The sequence below is a fragment of the Carica papaya genome, chromosome 6 (assembly GCF_054855325.1).
Source record: "Carica papaya isolate Zhongbai chromosome 6, ASM5485532v1, whole genome shotgun sequence".
Taxonomy (NCBI): Eukaryota; Viridiplantae; Streptophyta; class Magnoliopsida; order Brassicales; family Caricaceae; genus Carica; species Carica papaya.
This window is the reverse complement of record NC_142314.1, coordinates 23,840,676-23,859,080: the sequence shown is the minus strand read 5'-3', so window position 1 is coordinate 23,859,080 and position 18,405 is coordinate 23,840,676. Positions and strand designations below refer to the sequence as shown.

General features: G+C 33.4%; 1 protein-coding gene across 1 annotated transcript; it reads right to left on the bottom strand.

Annotated features, from left to right (window-relative positions):
- Window positions 1-15,069: 15,069 nt before the first annotated feature.
- On the bottom strand, window positions 15,070-18,086 carry LOC110824368 (Ribosomal protein L17 family protein). The gene is made up of 3 exons (XM_022054964.2): window positions 17,708-18,086; window positions 16,960-17,369; window positions 15,070-15,254 (listed from the first exon to the last, which is right to left on the bottom strand). Exons 1-2 carry the CDS (start codon window positions 17,964-17,966, stop codon window positions 16,960-16,962), a joined length of 669 nt encoding a protein of 222 aa, XP_021910656.2. The 5' UTR covers window positions 17,967-18,086; the 3' UTR covers window positions 15,070-15,254.
- Between the last annotated feature and the right edge of the window lie 319 nt (window positions 18,087-18,405).

Here is an 18,405-nt window from a genome sequence, read left to right as displayed (position 1 = left end):
TAGCCAAACCCAAGAAGCTAAGGATCTTAGCGATATTGGTCGGCTGGCTCCAAGTCACTATTGCCTCGACGTTAGAAGGATTAATAGAAACCCAATCACCAGAAATCTCATGGCCAAGAAAAGATATCTAGTTCAATCAAAAGAAGCACTTACTAAACTTGAAGTAGAGATGGTGTTCATGAAGAGTGATCATGACACGGGTCAGGTGATCAGCATGCTCTTTTGGGCTCTTTGAGTATAGTAGGATATCATCAATGAAGATAATGACATATTAATCCAGTGCATGATGAAAAACTTTGTTCATCAAGTCCATAAATGCTACAGGGGCATGTCAGTCCAAAGGGCATAACTTTAAACTCAAATTGACCATACCTGCAACGAAAGATCGTCTTAGGAATGTCCTCTTCCTTCACTCTCAACTGATAGTAGTCAGATTAGAGATCAATCTTTGAAAACACATAAGCACTCTATAACTAATCGAATAACTCATTTATACGGGGTAGAGCGTACTTACTCTTTACGGTCACCTGATTGAGTTCACGATAGTAAATACACATGCATGATTGAGTTCACGATAGTAAATACACATGCAGAGGGATCCATCATTCTTCTTGGCAAACAAGACAGGCGCACCCCAAGGGGAATGACTCGAAGTGGATAAACCTCAGTCCTTGTAGTTTAGAAAGCTGGTGCTCCAATTCTGCAAGTTCTGCACGACTCATGCAATATGGGGGTTTCGAAATTGGTTGGGTACCTAGAATCAAGTTAATTGAAACCCTATCTCTCGTTTGGGAGGTAGGCCTAGTAGCTCCTCTTAAAATACGTCTAGGAAATTACATATAACGGGGATCGAAGAAATTGTCAGGTCATAGTCCATGTTCCTATCCAACACAAGGTGAGCAAAGAGACAAAAATTTTCAAAAGAAAACACTTCTTTATAATTTTTTTTATAAAACAAAATAAGTTTACTGCCTAGGTAAACGTAGTTTTACAATTTTTGTTTCACAATCAATAATTTCCCTACATTTTTCTAACCAGTCCATCACTAGGATTATATCAAACCTTAAAAAATCTAATAGTATTTTATCTACAGTGAATTCTTTCCTTGAGGCATGTACTTTACAATTTTTATATACACAAGAAGCTTTTAATAATCCCCTAGAGGGTGTCTCTTCAACTTAAAGCTTTCTTAGGATTTCTGGCTTAAGGTCTAATTTACAAGTAAAATTATAAGATACAAAAGAGTGAGTGATACCTATACCAATCAAAGCACGTGCGATAGAATTATGAACAAAAAGCATACCATGAATGATAGCAGGAGTAGAGGGGACACTAGGCTTATCCAGGTGGTAAACATGTCCCTGAGCAGCTAATCTGGTGAGGTCCTTGGGCCTTTTTGGGTAATTATTCACCAAATGCTGTGTACTCCCATACTTGTAACAGGAGTGGTTCAAATGTTGACAGGGTTGGTCACTATGGTAGGGACCATAATATCACAAGGGGGAGAAGTCCAAATAGTAGGTGGTGGAACAACACGAGGTCTTTTATCTGACCAGTCAGGGCCAAGGTTAGGAATTCTCCTCTTCTGCTGCTATTGTTGCTGACTGTGGAAGTGGGTGATGCGTTGGTTGCAGGCTGAGATAAGGTCTCCAGCCAACTGGCCATTCTCCAGCACCTCACCATAGGAACTGGGCTTGGACATGGCAACCCAATCAAAAATATATAGGCGAAGACACTTCAAGAACTTATGTGCCTTTCGAGCTTCGGTGGATACTAATAGTGGAGTAAACCTTGACAATTGAATAAATTTAGCAACATATTGGCTAACTGTCAAGTTCTCTTGTCGGAGTTCTATAAACTCATCTTCCTTCTTATCTTGTATACAAGTTGGGAAGAAATTCTCATAGAAGGCATCCATAAATATTTCCCAGGTGGTGGGAGTTGGCAATAAATCCTTCTTCACTTGCCACCAGTGAGTCACTTCTCCAATAACCATAAAAGTAGCCAAAGAAATATTCTACTCTTCTGTCACATCCAGTACTATGAAGAGCTTCTCTATCTCCCAGATCCAGGCTTTAGCGACCATGGAATCAAGATTGCCATCAAGTGAGGAAGGTTCAACCTTTTAAACTCTATGATGTGCTAGGAGATGGGATGATTAAGGGGACGACACTCAAGAGGTGGGAGAGGCTGACCAATATTGGTCTGATTGTGTACGACAGTTGCTATTAAGCCCTTAATGGCTTAAAATAGCTCAGTAAATTTGACCCTGGTCAGTGTGTCATGGGCCTCGATTCTCTCTACTGATGGTCTGCCCCTGTGTCATTTCCTACAAAATGAAAAGGAGACAATAAGTAGGGATTTCAAAGAAGTTTCTAAATAAGGTTTCTAGAAGAAAGTTTCCTATACTCTAAGATTTTTTCTAACTCTAGATTGGCATTAGTGTAAGGGATTTTTTTGCTAATTCTGCTCTCATACCACTTATAACATCCTCAATACTAATTATAGTATAAAGGTTCTAGATACCGATACAAAATATGAGTGCATTTAAATAGAGTATATACACTAAAAAAATTTAACATAAAATCTCTTACAAAATATATGAGTTCCCAAATACATATACAAGTGAGGCCAGAAGTGGCAACAAAATACAAAAGAAAGGTCACTTCATCATCATGTAAATTGACTCTTCAGAGTGTGGGAGAAGACATGCACTCATCAATGATCATGGATCCACTGGATCCAGAAAAGCTTCAAGAGGTAAATTAGCAGATAACTCATCGCAAACATCTTCTTCAATGTCATCTTGAAGGCCCCAGCATATAATGGGTGAGTTCTATAAAACTCAGTAAGGCATGTAGTATTAAATTGACATAACTAAGAATTTTATAAAAGTATAAGTGTTTAAGAAATACCTTTTCCCACCTACCATTGCAACGATCCATGTGAGTAGGATTAATGTAAGAAAACACTAATTTAGAAATATCAAGACAATGTAATAATACAGATAACACACCAAGAATGAAAATTAAATAAATCAATATAATCACTATGATTAAATCTTTTACCATACTCCATACAAAACTCGTTACGACTTTTTATCTACTAGCTAATATAGACTCCCAACTACTACTATGGTGACACTATCGATAATTTATGGCTTGCTCAACCACAACAGATTTGCGGCTCGTTACACCATAGCTGATTCGTAGCTCCTCACACTATAGTAGATTTACGGCTCATCGCACCATAGTACGATTTATGACCATAGCCGTGCCAACCATTGTAGTCCTAAAGACTATGACCACGGCAATTCTTCACCACAGTGGTCCTAAGATTTCCTATGCACTTTCACACCGTCATCCACACGGAGTGGTAATCTCACGTCTTTTTAGACATAGCAGGGACAACATAAGTAGATAAAATAGTCTAACAGATTAATTTATGTTTCATGTATCCATTCATGGTTTTATGCCACATCAACAATTTCACATAATCCCTTCTTGTTTCAATTTCATTTCAATTCTTGTTCATGAAATAACAAGGTAAGACTTTACACAATGCATGTATTTAAAACATCACTATAATTAATAACTCATCACACCCTCAAAATCATATCACAAATCATGCAATAAAATCAATATTTACTTTTATATTTTTCTAGAAATGCCTCTTAGAATGTGCAATAAAATACTGAATTCCTTATCGATTACTGACGACTCTCCACCCTTTTTTTCTTTTTTTCTTCTTTCTCTCTCTAACTTTCACTCTCTCTAGAATTTCGGTCTTAAGGGTGAAAATGGGTGAGGAAAAAAGGTAGAGAAGGTCCTTATTTATAAAAAAAAAAGATTGTTGGATTTGTAACAAGTGTCACAAACCATGAGGATAGAGAAAATGATTACGTTATCATTGCGTCATCTAAGTCAACTGGCCAAAGAAGGAGGCATGAATTCTAAGAGGGCGATGTGCGGGGCTCAAGGTGTCACACATGCTGTCTAATTCTACAGCACAGTATGCTACTCTATGCGCTCAGACAGCATGCTAATGAGCATGCACGGTGTGGTCCGTGTCGCAGGCCGTCCTGTGCCGTCGTGTCGCACAAGTGCGCGCAGAGCCACGCGCATGATGCTAAGTGTCTATGCACGGGATCTACGCGCTAGGTGAGTACTAAGCAGCATACTTGACGTGTGCATCTGCGCGTAGGATTCACGTGCAGATTGGGTGGGTCATGGGCATCCTGGTCCATGGGACGTGCGCCTACGTTCACATCCTACGAGCAGTTCTGCGTGGGCGTGCGAGCGTCTCATACGGTCGTGCTTTCCTGCAGCATCAACCTCTCCCCTTTTTTTTTCTCCTTTTTTTTAACGTCTTTCATAACATAAAATAAATTACAATAATATAATAAAATTTTTGATAATATTTAAAAATAAGAAAAAATAACATAAATTGAAACTAAAATAAAATAATATTACACCACAGAAGTTTAATTGCCAAAGGCCCGAATAAAATGAAGTCTTAATACCACATGAAGCACGAAGGTGTAAGGTGCTACAAGAGCCCGTGTGCCTATAGTGTATTTGTCAGAACTATTTCCACCATTCACGCTCCCATTGTCGTGCGCGCCTGGAAGCTTTCATGCCTACCTCACGAGCACAACACATATTGAATTCGAAGAGGACTCATTTTCTCTTCCTTTTCCTAATTTTCCTAGGATTCCTACAACAAGGGACTTCTACAAAATTTACATGTATTCAAAGTGCAAAAGTGGAGAAGAATTTCTACCCAAATTAGGAGTCTAAGGAAGATCAATCCACATGGAGATTTGGATGAGAAGAGAAGATTCTTTTATAATTTAATTAGATTATTTTATCATTTAATTTAATTATTTTATATTATTTTAATTACATAAGGATACGAATTAATTATTTAATTATTTATGTATTTATTTTCTACTTAACTATAGTCGATGAGTTTGGATCGGAATTTGTAATCCTATTTAGATTAGAATTAGTCAATAAAAGCCTATATAAAGACTTTAGTCCCTAAGATGTAGTTCAACAATTCAAGTATTCAATAAAATTAAAGCTTTGCCTTTTCTTTGAAATTAGCTTTACTAATTTGTGAGAGTTTTTCAAGTTAGAGAGCTTTTGAAGTCTTGTTGAGCCACGTAATCAAGGATCGACTTATCGGGTAAGTCATAGCATCCCTCCTTTTCTTTTTTATTTTCCTGATTATCTTGTTTTTGGCATTCCTTATTGGTGGTGTAAAATCAAGTAGGGATGGTGAATTAGGCGATAAATCATTCTAATTTTATGTGGTGTGAGGTTCCAAGAGTATTATGATCCTTCCAAGTCCCTCATGCATTAAATTGTCTTTATTAATTGAGATCAAATGTTCGCACCCACTAATAATTAGTTTGAAAATCAATTTCATCAAGTGAAAGCTCAAGTTGGCATGTTATGAGAACCAACAGTGCACCTTGAATATTCCACCCATACCTATCCATAATCCTTTTCATATCAGCTTAATGCTAAAACTTAAATATAAATAAGCTTTATTTAAGTTTTTAATGGACATATGTTTTGATGGCTTACATATGTTGATAGGAATTTAGTGGTCCATTTTTTTATATACCTTTTGAAAGTGAAAAGTTTAGCAATTGATGTTAACTTCCATATATTTTCTTCTTGCTCTAAAGAATCCACTCGACAAATAATCTTTTCTTGCATTAAATCACTTGCCTTTTGTAGCATTTTGTGATTTTCATTCATGATAAACTGATGTGATATTGGATAGTCCAAATTTTGAGTCAAAGATGCCAAGTTGCATCGAGGAGGAATCCAGCAAGTGCCCGCTTAAACAGAAAAGTAAGTTCCAATTCCCTAAACAAAAATGCCCAGAACAGGAAAGTAATTTTATCTTGGACAACTTTTCTAATTTGGATTATTCCAAGAGATGGATCAAGTTTGTCCAAGCGAAAAGACTTAAGGCCCAAGTAAGATTAATGGGCTTAAAGAATTGTAAGAAAGCCTACGCCCGAGCAGGGTCGCCCACACAAGTGCTAAACATACAACCCAGCCCGCACGACCCACGAACATACATGCGTGCCCGCACAAACTGTGCGCACGAGTGCCTAGGAGCACTCACTCACGCGGTCCTCTAGGCTCGCGGGGAACCAACTGCATGCGAACAGGTCCATGGGGCCGAATGCACGCACCCCACGTAGGCAGGCCCGTGGATGGCCCAATCGGCCCAAACCCATTGGCCCGTGTGGATCGACCAACCCAGCCCATCCGAATGACCCAAACCTAGTCGGCCCTTCCCTTTTAACTATTTAATATTTTTATTTATTTTATTATTTTAAAATTTTAAAAGGCTTTTGGGACCCATTTTTAAAATTATCCATGTTTTAAATTAAAATCTCACATGCCTAAAATAATTTCCACATGTGTTTTACATGGAATTCACATGAGATAAACATTATATATGTTAGTTATTATTTTATTATAAGTCTATCCCTTAGGATTATTTAATTAATTTATTTGGAATAGAATAATTATTTTATTATATATTTATCCTAGATTTAGATAGAATTTTATGTAGGATATTATTTTATTAAATTATCTCAAGTATTTGTACTCATTTAGATTGTCTAAGAAAGACTATAAATAGACCTTTACCTATAGGATGTAAACACACCCAATTATAATCAATTTGAGAGAATTCTTGAAAGTTTAGCCTTTTCTTCTTTTAGTATTTTTTTTTCTAAATAGCTTTTTCAAGTTTTTCAGGAAGCAAGAGCCTTTAGAAGTTTTATTGAGACAAGGAGCGAAGATCAACTTATCAGTAAGTCTGTGGCATTTTTTTTTTTCCTTGTTTATTTTTCCTAATCTTTGTTTTTACTTTCTTTTTAGAATTTTAGATTCAATTAGAGGGAAGGGTTTATCTAGGTAGTTATAGTTTCGATATTGCATAACATTGAGTGGGTTATAGGAGTTGATTCGATCATCTCCATACCCTCCCGCGTCATCTAGTATCAGAGCTTAGCCTCCTAGAAACCTAAATCTATCTTTATTTACTTTCAACATTTTGTTCATTAACAATTCAAATTAATTTTTGATTTGTTCGTATTGCATCCTACTTACATTTATATCTATCCTTTTAATTCAAGTAATTCGTGTTTATTATTCAAAAAGAAAGTATATATATATATAAAATACCAAAAAATACCCAATTGCATCCTATAAGGCAATTGACACATTGTTTGCATTTTGCATCACAAAAGCATAACAGTGTCTAACTTATGACAGAAAATCCTATGAGAAATCAAAGACAAAGTACGTTACCTAACTGGTGTGAGGGAAAAATTTTATTTTCATTCCACACATTATCAACATTTAATTTTTGTATTACATTTTTATAATCTGCATCAACATTGCATGAAGAAACTTGATCGGTCGTAGATCATAGCTGATAAATTAGGGGTAGTATAGAAAGATACACTTGCCGATTATATCCATCAAGATTGATCGGATCCCTACGCATCAGTTCAAATTTTCATTCTTTGTGATCTATGTTTCTATTGTTCATTATACTTTTGTTCCATTAAAAAAATTATTATTATTAAGTGACTAATCAGTTTTAGTTGCTTACCACATTGAAAGCAAACCATTTTTTTTCTGTATGCTTAATTCTGAGCTTTAGTAGAAATCAGAATCCTTTAAGGTTCCTTGTTGTGTTATAAGAATTGACATGAAGACTTTATTCAAGCGATTCTAATTCAAAATGCTCAACTCGATAGATGATTTTGTCAATTGAGGGATTGTTAGGTAAACACGAGTGAAGGTGAGGGAGAGAAAGTATCATTTTCATTAACCTTTCATGCAGGTACTATACTATGTCTCAATCCATCGAAGATACTCCACTTGAGAGTAATGTCCTTGTTGTCCAAAGAGCTCTCAACGTGCAAGTTATGAGTGAAGACAACGAGTAGAGGAAGAATATTTTCCACACGTGATATCTTATTAATGGTAAGGTATGTGGAATGCTCATTGACAATGGTAATTCTGCTAATGTGGCAAGAACTTTACTCTTAGAAAGAGCAGGATTGACATGCATCAAGCATCCAAATTCTTACCAGATATAGTGGTTGAATGAGTGTGGCGAAGTCCAAGTTACCGAATAAGTCCTAGTACCATTCTCCATCGAAAAATATCACGACAAGGCATGTTGTGATATCATACCTATGCATGCCAGTCACTTTATACTTGGGAGATCTTGGCAGTTTCATAGAAATGTACAACATTACGACTGCACCAATCGATATGCATTGTGAAAGGACGGTCTAAATCATGTCCTTACGCCCTTATCACAAAAAAAGGCATATGAAGATCAGGTCAGAATTAAATGGTCCTTTGATGAATACTTAAGAAGGGCCGAAGAGAGAAAAAAGGCCACAGAGAAAGTCAATGGCCCATTGAACATAAAGGTTGCCCAACAGACAGCTAAAGATGGTCCACTACAAAAAAGACAAAAAGAAAAAATAAGGGTGTGTCCTGATAACAGAGATAGAATGTTAAGGAATATTTCTTGTGAAAATGAAAGTTTGATTGTACTTATCTACAGGGAGATTCATTTTGACCTTAACCACTTTTTACATAGTCGTACTGTTTTTCTCTTTTAAATAATTATCATACTAAGTGGGCTACGAAGATTTGATCCAGATCCTGGAGGAATTGTGAATCCAGTCATGACATACATTAACAAAGTAAACGTATCAGTGAAGTATGGTGTGTTTTTTATTGTTATCACTAACCATTCTACTTTTGATGAAGGTCAAGATTCGAGAATGAATCTTTTTAAAAAGGAGAGATGATGTGATATTGGATAACCCAAATTTGGTGTCCAGGACTCTAATCTACATCGAGGAGGTATTCAGCAAGTCTCAACTCAAATAGGAAAGTAAGTTCTAGTTCCCTAAACGTGAACGCCTAGAATAGGAAAGTAATTTCATCTCGGACTACTTTCTTAATTGTGATTATTCTAAGAGATGGGCCAAGTTTGTCCAAGCCAGAAGGCTTAAGGCCCAAGTAAGATTAATGGGCTTGAAGAATTGTAAGAAAACCCATGCTTGAGCAGGAGGTCGACAAAGTGCACCGAATATGCAGCCCACGAACATACACGCGTGCTTGTACAGACTGTGCGCACAAACGCCCAGGAGTGCCTTCGTACGCGGCCCTCTAGGCCCGTATGGAATCGACTACGCACGCGCAGGCCCAAGGGTCCGAACACGCGTACCCCGAGCGGACAGGCCCGTGGACGGCCCAATTGGCCCAAGCCCACCAGCCCACAACTCCTACCGGTCTTTTCCCGTGTAACCCGCACGAATCGGCCGCCCGGCCCATTTGGGTGACCCGAACCTGGACGACCCTTCCCTTTTTAACTATTTAATATTTTTTTATTTATTCTATTATTTTAAAATTTTAAAAAAAATTTGAGACTCACTTTTAAAATTACCCTTATTTTAAATTAAAATCTCACATGCCTAAAATAATTTTTATATGTGTTTTACATGGAATTCACATGGGATAAATATTATATTATTTTAATTATTATTGTATTGTAAGTCTATCATTTAGGATTATTTAATTAATTTATTTGGAATAAAATAATTACTTTTTTATGTATTTATCTTCGATTTAGATAGAATTTTATCTAAAGTATTATTTTATTAAATTATCTCAAGTGTTTGTACTCATCTAAATTGTCCGAAAAAGATTATAAATAGACATTTAACCATAGGATGTAAACACACCCAATTACAATCAATTTGAGAGAATTCTTGAAAGGTTAGACTTTTCTTCTTTTAGTATTTTTTGCTAAATTAACTTCTTCAAGTTCTTCGAAAAGCAGGAGTCTTCAGAAATCTTATTGAGTTAATGAGCAGGGATCAACTTATTGATAAGTCTGTTGTATTTTTTTTTTCCTCATTTATTTTTCCTAATCTTTATTTTTTCTTTCCTTTTAAGATTGTAGATTTAATTAGAGGGAAGAGTTTATCTAGACGGTTATAGTTTTAGTATTGCATAACGTTGAATGGGTTATAAGAGTTTATTCAATTCTCCCCTTACCCTCCCGCGTCATAAATGATTGCAAGTTGCATAGAGTATGTGGGGAAATGGAGCTATGCTAAAAGTAAAAAGAAGTTTGACGAGTGAGTTAATGGTAGAGTGTTGGTGGTTAGAGTTACTAAAGTGTTAGGTAAATGTTCGGATAGGACAATAGGTAAGGCATTGAGTAAGAAGGATGTTCCTTTAAGAAAAATTGATTCAGATGAAACTGTGAGGGACTTCAATGAGGAGAGGATACTCGGAGCAAGAGAGAACTACAAAAAGGAAATTTATATAATTTTTTATAAATTATATGATTATTTATTTATTATAACTTTTAAACTAATGGAAAATAAAATAATGATAGAATAGAAAATTTATATAATTCATTATCCAAATTCTTGCCCTCAAGTGAAAAAATATATATATGAATTTAAATAAATTGTAATGGGTAATTATTTAAGGAGTCCATTTAATGTTTTAATCACTCCAAAAAGCTTTCCAGTATGATAAAAAGGAGTCCTCTAAACTCGATATGAAATGTTCTAATGAGATTGGAAGATTGTTTCCTTAATCAATCACTCTTTTTTATGCTTATTTTTCATTAAATTAGTAACAAATCATGATGTAATAAAAGGTTACACATGGAATTGATTTTTAATTCCCTGTCGATTTCTATTTCTTATATTGATTTTTTATATACGTGATAATTTCTCTAATTTTCTTGTTAGTTTGAATCATTTTGAATAAACTCAAAGTAAATTATTCTGCATCATTTTTTGAGAAATTTTCTAAAAATTTTTCCATCATAGAGAAAATAAAAGTTTTATTCAATCCCAAAGCAAAGAAATGTCTTATTTGATTTGATTAAATAAGTGCAAACCCACAGAGTTGTAAGAGGTTTGGCCTAGCAGAATTGTTCTCAAGAAAATTTCAGTGGTAAACAATGAGAAGCAAGAAGAAAGAACGAGAACCAATATATTTTTTTTTTCCCAAAAGAACCTTACACTATTGCTAAATTTAAGTCTTAGCCCCCATATATTTAGGTTAGATCATACACAAACTTAGAAGGGCAAATTACTAGGTATATAATATAAATTATCATAATTAAATTAGATTAATATTCATTAATCACGTATGAGAATATATGTTTAGTTTAATCCAGAATAAAACTTAAAGAGAATGCTTTTTTATGTTTATAAATAATATATGTATTTGAATATATATATATATATATATCAAGGGTTGAATTTGCTAAAGAGAAAGTATGGAGGAGATGGTGATGGTTACAAGGACAAGCACCAAACACTAAGTGGAGGGTAGGAAAAACAGCACAACCAAATTTCAAGATTAAAAAAAATAAAAGTATTAATTAATTAGTTAAGAACCTCTCATCTCCTCGACTTTCCTCACCCAATGTCAAAAGCTTATTCCATTCTCCCTTTCAAAAAATTAATTCATCTTTCCATCCAAAGCATCCTCAAAAAAGAAACTCCCTAAACACAAATATTATAACTCATGGACTTATCAACTCATTGCTTAATGCTTGACCTATTCTTTTTTTAAAATAAAAAAATAAAATAAAATAAAATTATATATGTGTGCTTATTTAAAGTTATTGCACTTATTTTTATCTTATCTTAACTATGTATGTATTTATATAAAAATTAGACCCATGCATAACAGTATGACAAGTGATCTCTTATTATAATGACAGGTGGTAAAACATTCAAATGTTGATACCTTCGTTCTACCCCTTAATTATTTTGCTATATAATTTGATATACATAAACTTCCAAAATTATTTTCTATACTTCATACGGAAATTATATATCCTTTGTGATATTAGTATTTTCACTATAAATTTGTATTATATTAAAACTACTGTAAGAAAAATAAATTATAGTAACAATTAAAGTATTTTTTTCTTAATATAACTCTTTGGTCTCTTAATTTCACATATTTTATACAAATGGCTACATAAACTATCAGAAATTAGATATTTATAAATAAAAATCATATGTAAGTAAAAAAATCAATTAAGGTGTTAAGTTGGATCTATACAAACATAAGAATCATTGGTAAAAAAGTATTCTATCATTGGTATAGGCCTTTTTCATACTTGTTGCCCACTCACAAAATTTGATACTATATTTATATTATTAGTTAATTAAAAATATAATTATTTCAAATATTTATAGTGACTATACATAGAAAATGATAAATTATAACAAAAATACATTTATCTAATGGAATTTATATTCATTCACAATATTATTAAATTCAAATTCATACTTTTAAATATCAAATACATAGTTTTCAATAACTTAGCATCATTATATTTATACAAAACTTTTCATAAAATATACAACTTGAACTCTATAAACAGTAATCTTCATAATACTTTATGTTAGAATTTTTTCAATGATGAAGAATACCTAAATTTTTATTGACTTTACTTCTCTCAAAATTAAATAGGGTTACATCAAATTTAAATTTTTAAAAAATAATTTATTACTATCTAAAAGATAAATATAAATCAAATCTTCTAAAAGATAAACTTCTACTAATAATATGATTTTTTTAAAATAAATATGTTTTAAATTTAATGAAAGATAAATATTATTTGAATTCAAACTAATAAATAACATAATTTATAATTTCTACATTTATTTTCAATACTTTCCCTTAATATAAAAATTATAAGTATCAAATTTATTTTGTTTGAGCACTTCTCTTTAATATTTCTTGTTTGATCTTCATATTCTGAAACACTTCTCTTCAATTATTGATGCACTTCTCACAAACCTCCGATGTATTTTTTATCAATTTTTAATTATTTGATACACTTCTTATCAAAATTTATTTATTACTTCTCTTCAATTTTCAAAAAAGATTCTTCTTCCCTAAGCAAAATTTATTTGTTCGTTCTTCAACCTTTGCGCCAACAATCTTTTTCATCATGATTGTTTTTCTTGCATACTCCACATGTTAGAAATTTTTTCTTTTTTTATATTGATAAAGACTTATTTGATATCTTTGCAATGAAAACTCCTTCTGTGATTTTTTTTTGCTTCTTTTTTTCATTGTTCTTATCTCTATATTATTTTTTTTACATACTCATAAGTAATAAAGCTTTAATACCACTTATTAAAATTTTTCAAAGATATCATTAAAAAATACCTAAATTTCTATTGATTTTACTTCTTTCAAAATTAATAAATTAAAGTGCATTTCAATAGGCTTACATCAAATTTAAATTTTTAAAAAATAATATATCAGTATTTAAGAGACAAATATGAATCAAATCTCCTAAAAAAATAAATTTTCACTAATAACGTGATTTTTCTAAAATAAATATGTTTTAAATCTAATTAAAAATAAATTCTACTTAAATTCAAACTAATAAATAAAATAAATTATAATTTTTACATTTATCTTCAACACTTTAAAAACCTAAACATATCAAAACATATAAAAATTAGTATTGTTAAAAATAAAATACCAAATTGACAATGTTTTATAGATAAAAATATTCAAAGAATAAGATATACCTATTTAATATCAAAAAGTCATAATATTTTTAAAAATCGTTTGTACACCCGAAGAGCGCAGAAGAATTATATGTCTCTCCTTCAAACGAGTTGTCATTTTGATTAATTCACATATATAATACATAAATGAAAATCACTGCTAACTCTCAGATTAATTATGCCAAACGTTAATTTTAAAAATAAAATAACAAATAAAAAATAAATAAATAAAACTTGTATTAAAAATGAGCTGCAAAGGACAAATTTCAGTGAGTTCAACATAAAGATTAATCAAGTGGTCGATTGTTGAGCCTATGAGGATCTGTGTGGATTGTGTATGTATAGATTCTTTTTAGGGTTTAGGAAATAATTGTGTATATATGAGGCTTCTTTTCTTCATCTATATAAACTTTTTTTTTTTTTTTTTTTCTCATTCTAAAGATAGAAGATTCGACAAGAAAGAAACCCTGTTAGAGTTTTCTCATTTTTTGTTTTCCTCTTCTTCTGCGTTTCATCTTATATACGTCATCCTTAAATCTTCCTTTCTTTTTGGCAAAACATATAGAATAACCGATATGATATTGAAAAATTAATGGATTAACTTATAAATTCTTCCCAATTGTCACCATTTGAGAAATTTCACTTTTACCAATATTATGCATATACAGTCTTTTACATATTTAGAATATTATGCATACAGTCTTTCCCCAATTTTCACCATTTGCTTCAAACTTGTTTGGGGTCCAACAACCTCATTCGTAACAACAATGCTACCATTTCTCAAGCTAAAGTTCCAAGTCTCATCAGTGAACCAAAAATATACTTGATATTTGATTGGATGATTCATTGAAATATGAGACTTAAGTGACTATGAACTTTGTGGTTGGTTGAAATTGAGAGTTGGAATAGTCAATTGGTTCTTTTTTTTTTTTTTTTTTTTTTTTATGTTGAGGGATCTAAACAATCATTTTCTTTTTAATTGAATCAACCCAATAAGGCACTTTAGGGTAATTTGCCAGCAACATCCAGCTCATAGCTTGTTCAACATTTGAAAGGAGTCATAACCCTCAAAAGATTGTTCTAACGTTGCCCTTCTCCATAAACTCACAAAATGGGTATTTATCCCTACTTCAGAACTCGGAACGAAGTTGTTTGGCTTGGTGACAATATCACCCGTCTTAATGCGGGGTGGTTTGGCTATGAGTCAGGCCTTTGAGCTTGTCTTTGAGGTCTTCACATAGCAAAAGTGCTGGCATTACCAGTATATCTCTTTGTCACCAAAATTACTTTCCTGTATCACTCTTTTTCTCTATTATTTTACCCCACCTAGAATCTGAGTAGATTACAAAGCACCTTACAATGCCAAAAATGCAAGTATCATCCTACCAACAAAGATATGGAATCACACAGTACCCGAGAACAACCCAAATAGAAATATGCTTTAAATTAAATGCATAAAAGCAAACAGATTACATCCAACAATAAATGGATTTTGGAATTTCGTGGACTCCTTGGACATATAAACCTTCCCAAATATCCTTTAAGATTGGCATTGCTTGGAAAATTTTGTCACCTGTGATAACTGACTTGCTTGTTTTCTCCTTCCTTTCCCCTCCATAAAAGAAATGAAATGAAACAAATAGTAAATTTGCTGCAACCCGAAAAAGAAAAATGTACAAGCTTTCACAATAAGGTTAAAACACATTGAAGTGAGAAGCAAAAAATGGGGGAACAGACCAAGAGAAAAAGGCATAACCTTAATATTAGATCCATAACTTCTATGCTAACTTTAAAAAGTTAATTATAGGGAAGTTCAAAATGCATATAAAAAAACTATTATTTTGGAAGAAAAGAAGTATGCGTAGAAAGTAACAAAACTAAAACACAATAGTTATGAATCCTTATGAAGGCAAAGAGCAACTAATTGAGGAAGGAAAATGATAATGATAATGAAGCCACAACATGGAAATACTGTACCAGTTTGCAAGTTATCATTTATGAAGGCACAGAGCATGTTAAAACATTTCTATTAGCTTCCGAGGTGAATCTATAGTTGGCTAAAATGAAGTACATCAAGATCATGGTATGGGTATAGATAGGAAATAGAACAATGCTAAATTTAGGTTCTGGTTAAGGTAGGCTTAGTTGGTATATAACTTTGGTTCACAATCGTATTGAACCACTTATTAGGTTCATTATTTGGATTATAAGTAATAGCAAGTTTAGTAATGTGTCCTTGCTCTATTGGTTGGGATTCCTTTTTATGTCAAAAGATATATTATTCATATTCTTTTTGTTGCTACAACATGAACATTAATCCTCATGTTACAAGTTCCTAAAGGAGTCAGTTAATATAGTTACAAGTTCTTAAAGAAGATATCATTAATTTAAGTTCCAAGAGATAAACAGGTTGTTAATGACTCCTTTTTTTCCCTTGAAGAGGTTGTTTAATGGATTCTTAGTACTTCATTTTCACATCTACACTCCTAACTAATCTCAAATTTAAAAGGAAGTTTGTTAAAACATAAAGTCTTCACTCTCTTTCTCGACCATTTTATCACACAATCCTTGCAACCTACATTAACAAATTCCTTACTTGCCCCAATTCTTCTTAAATCTGGTCCTGGATCTGGATTGAGAACAAAAGTGACCCAAGTGAACCCATACCATGAACCAGTTCAAAAAAGTCAGTAGATAGATTTAGTTGATGGGTGACTCATCTAAGGCAACTGCAATGCGCTACCACAAGAACAGAGATCATCCATAAGTTTTAATTTTTGGAATACAAGTGAAACCAGTCAAACTCGTGAACAAAATTGAATCTTCTCCATTCCTTTTTCTCTGTTTCAAGTTCCTTTAGTTCCTTTACATTATTATATCTTGAGGCCTGCACACTAGACCTAAATTTTGACTGTGATTTGGATTCTGTTCTAACATTCATTGTTTAAGCTTATTGCCTATCTTCCCATTCATCAAAAGTCTTATCAGGCATACCCAACTTGGTATCTGTATTCCTAGTAAATCAACTATAACTGAACATGCACGCAACTCCAGTGTGCTAAGCTACATTCCTCAAAATGCGGATAACATTAATGACACTATGGCAAGTGAAAACTCATCTACACCACAACGAAAGATAAATCCAAAGTACAATTAGCAACCAGAGCACATACATCAGCTGACTTCAGAATCTTGAAAAATCAGAAAATAAATCATACTTATCATATGAATTCGGGCACTCTCAAATGGCTAATTGCTAACAGCCAATAAACAACACAGTAGCAGCACAGAAATTAGGTTTTAAGAAGTGTGAGTACCTAAACAAGTTCAATGTATGCCATGGGAGCGTTGTCTCCCCGCCTGGGGAGTGTTCTAATGATCCTTGTATAACCACCATTTCTCTCCCCGTACCTATCCTGAACCTCAGAAAACAAGGCATGAACAATTTGCTTTTCATAAATGAAGCCAAGCGCCTGCCGTCTCTTGTGAAGAGACCCGTCCTTGGCGAGGGTGATCATCTTGTCAACATACTTCCTCATAGCGCTGGCCCTTGCTCGGGTGGTTTTAATACGTCCATGCTTCAGGAGCTGAGTGGTGAGGCCACGCAGCAGTGCACGGCGCTGGTCAGGGGGCCTGTTGAGCTTGGGAACACGCTTGCCATGCCTCATAGCGTATATACGACCCCCATTGTCAACAATGGCGAAACCGTGCTCAAAGCTGGTCAAATCTAGACAAGGAAGAAGAGCACTGGAAGTTCAAGCACTTGAATGTGGTATTTTCCAAAACAAATCAAGGAAAATTAACACATCACCCAAAATTCTATGAAGACCATACTTAAATTTAAACTGAGACCCAACTGATAGAGAACATGATTAAGGAGTTGACAGTTAGATATGAAATTGTAAGAAAACGAGACTAGAAATGAAATCATCCAAAAGTAGAACACCACCGACAAAAAGAAAAATCTACAAATTCGCAGTTTTCTGTAGCCAAATCCTCTAGAATTTAGAGCAAACAGGAAATGGCAGAAATCAATCACAATCAAAGAGGAAGAAGAAACAATACCGCCTAAGCCAATGGAAAGAAGCGGGTTTACAGGGCAAAGACCCGCAAAGGAGGAAGCAAGCCGAAAGTGATTGTTGCGGCGAGGGCTGCCGAGACTAAGGCCATAGCGACGAGATAACGAAGATAGGAAACGAATTGAGGATGGAGAAGAGGGGACCGTCGTGGTTGAAGGAAGAGCTGATCTTAAAGATGCCATGCACCATCTTCTACTCCCGTCATCTGCTATTGTCGCCATTGCCATTGCCATTGCCATTGCCATTGGACAAAGAGTTACTGATGACTAGCTGTTTGTTTGAAATCCAAAAGCTAAAAGATGAGGAGATGGAATGGATAAGGGTCAGTCTCTTTTCGTTTCAGATTACGATCCAGGAAATTGTGTTTGCTCAGGCCCAATTCAACCACATCTATTTTTAATATAACAACGTAAATTGGAGCAGTTAAAGGGTTTGTACTGTAAGCTACTAGAAAATAACGAAGTAAAAAAATAACTTTTAAGGTGACATTCGTAAGGTGTGTAGGAAAATTAATAATAAAAAAATATTTTTAATATAAATTATTATATTATATGTAATTAATTATGTTTTATAAATATTAAAATAATAATGCTGTAACACCCAAGTTTGAAAATTTAATGCGGGATAATTTTATAATTAATAAAATAATATATTAAAATAATTTAAATTTTTATTTTATTTTAA

Coding starts and splice junctions, on each gene's coding strand:
- LOC110824368 (XM_022054964.2), bottom strand. CDS start 17,966: ATGGCAATGGCAATGGCAATGGCAATGGCGACAATAGCAGATGACGGG. Junction 17,370..17,707: donor TCTTTCCATTGGCTTAGGCG/GTATTGTTTCTT, acceptor TTCCTTGTCTAG/ATTTGACCAGCTTTGAGCAC.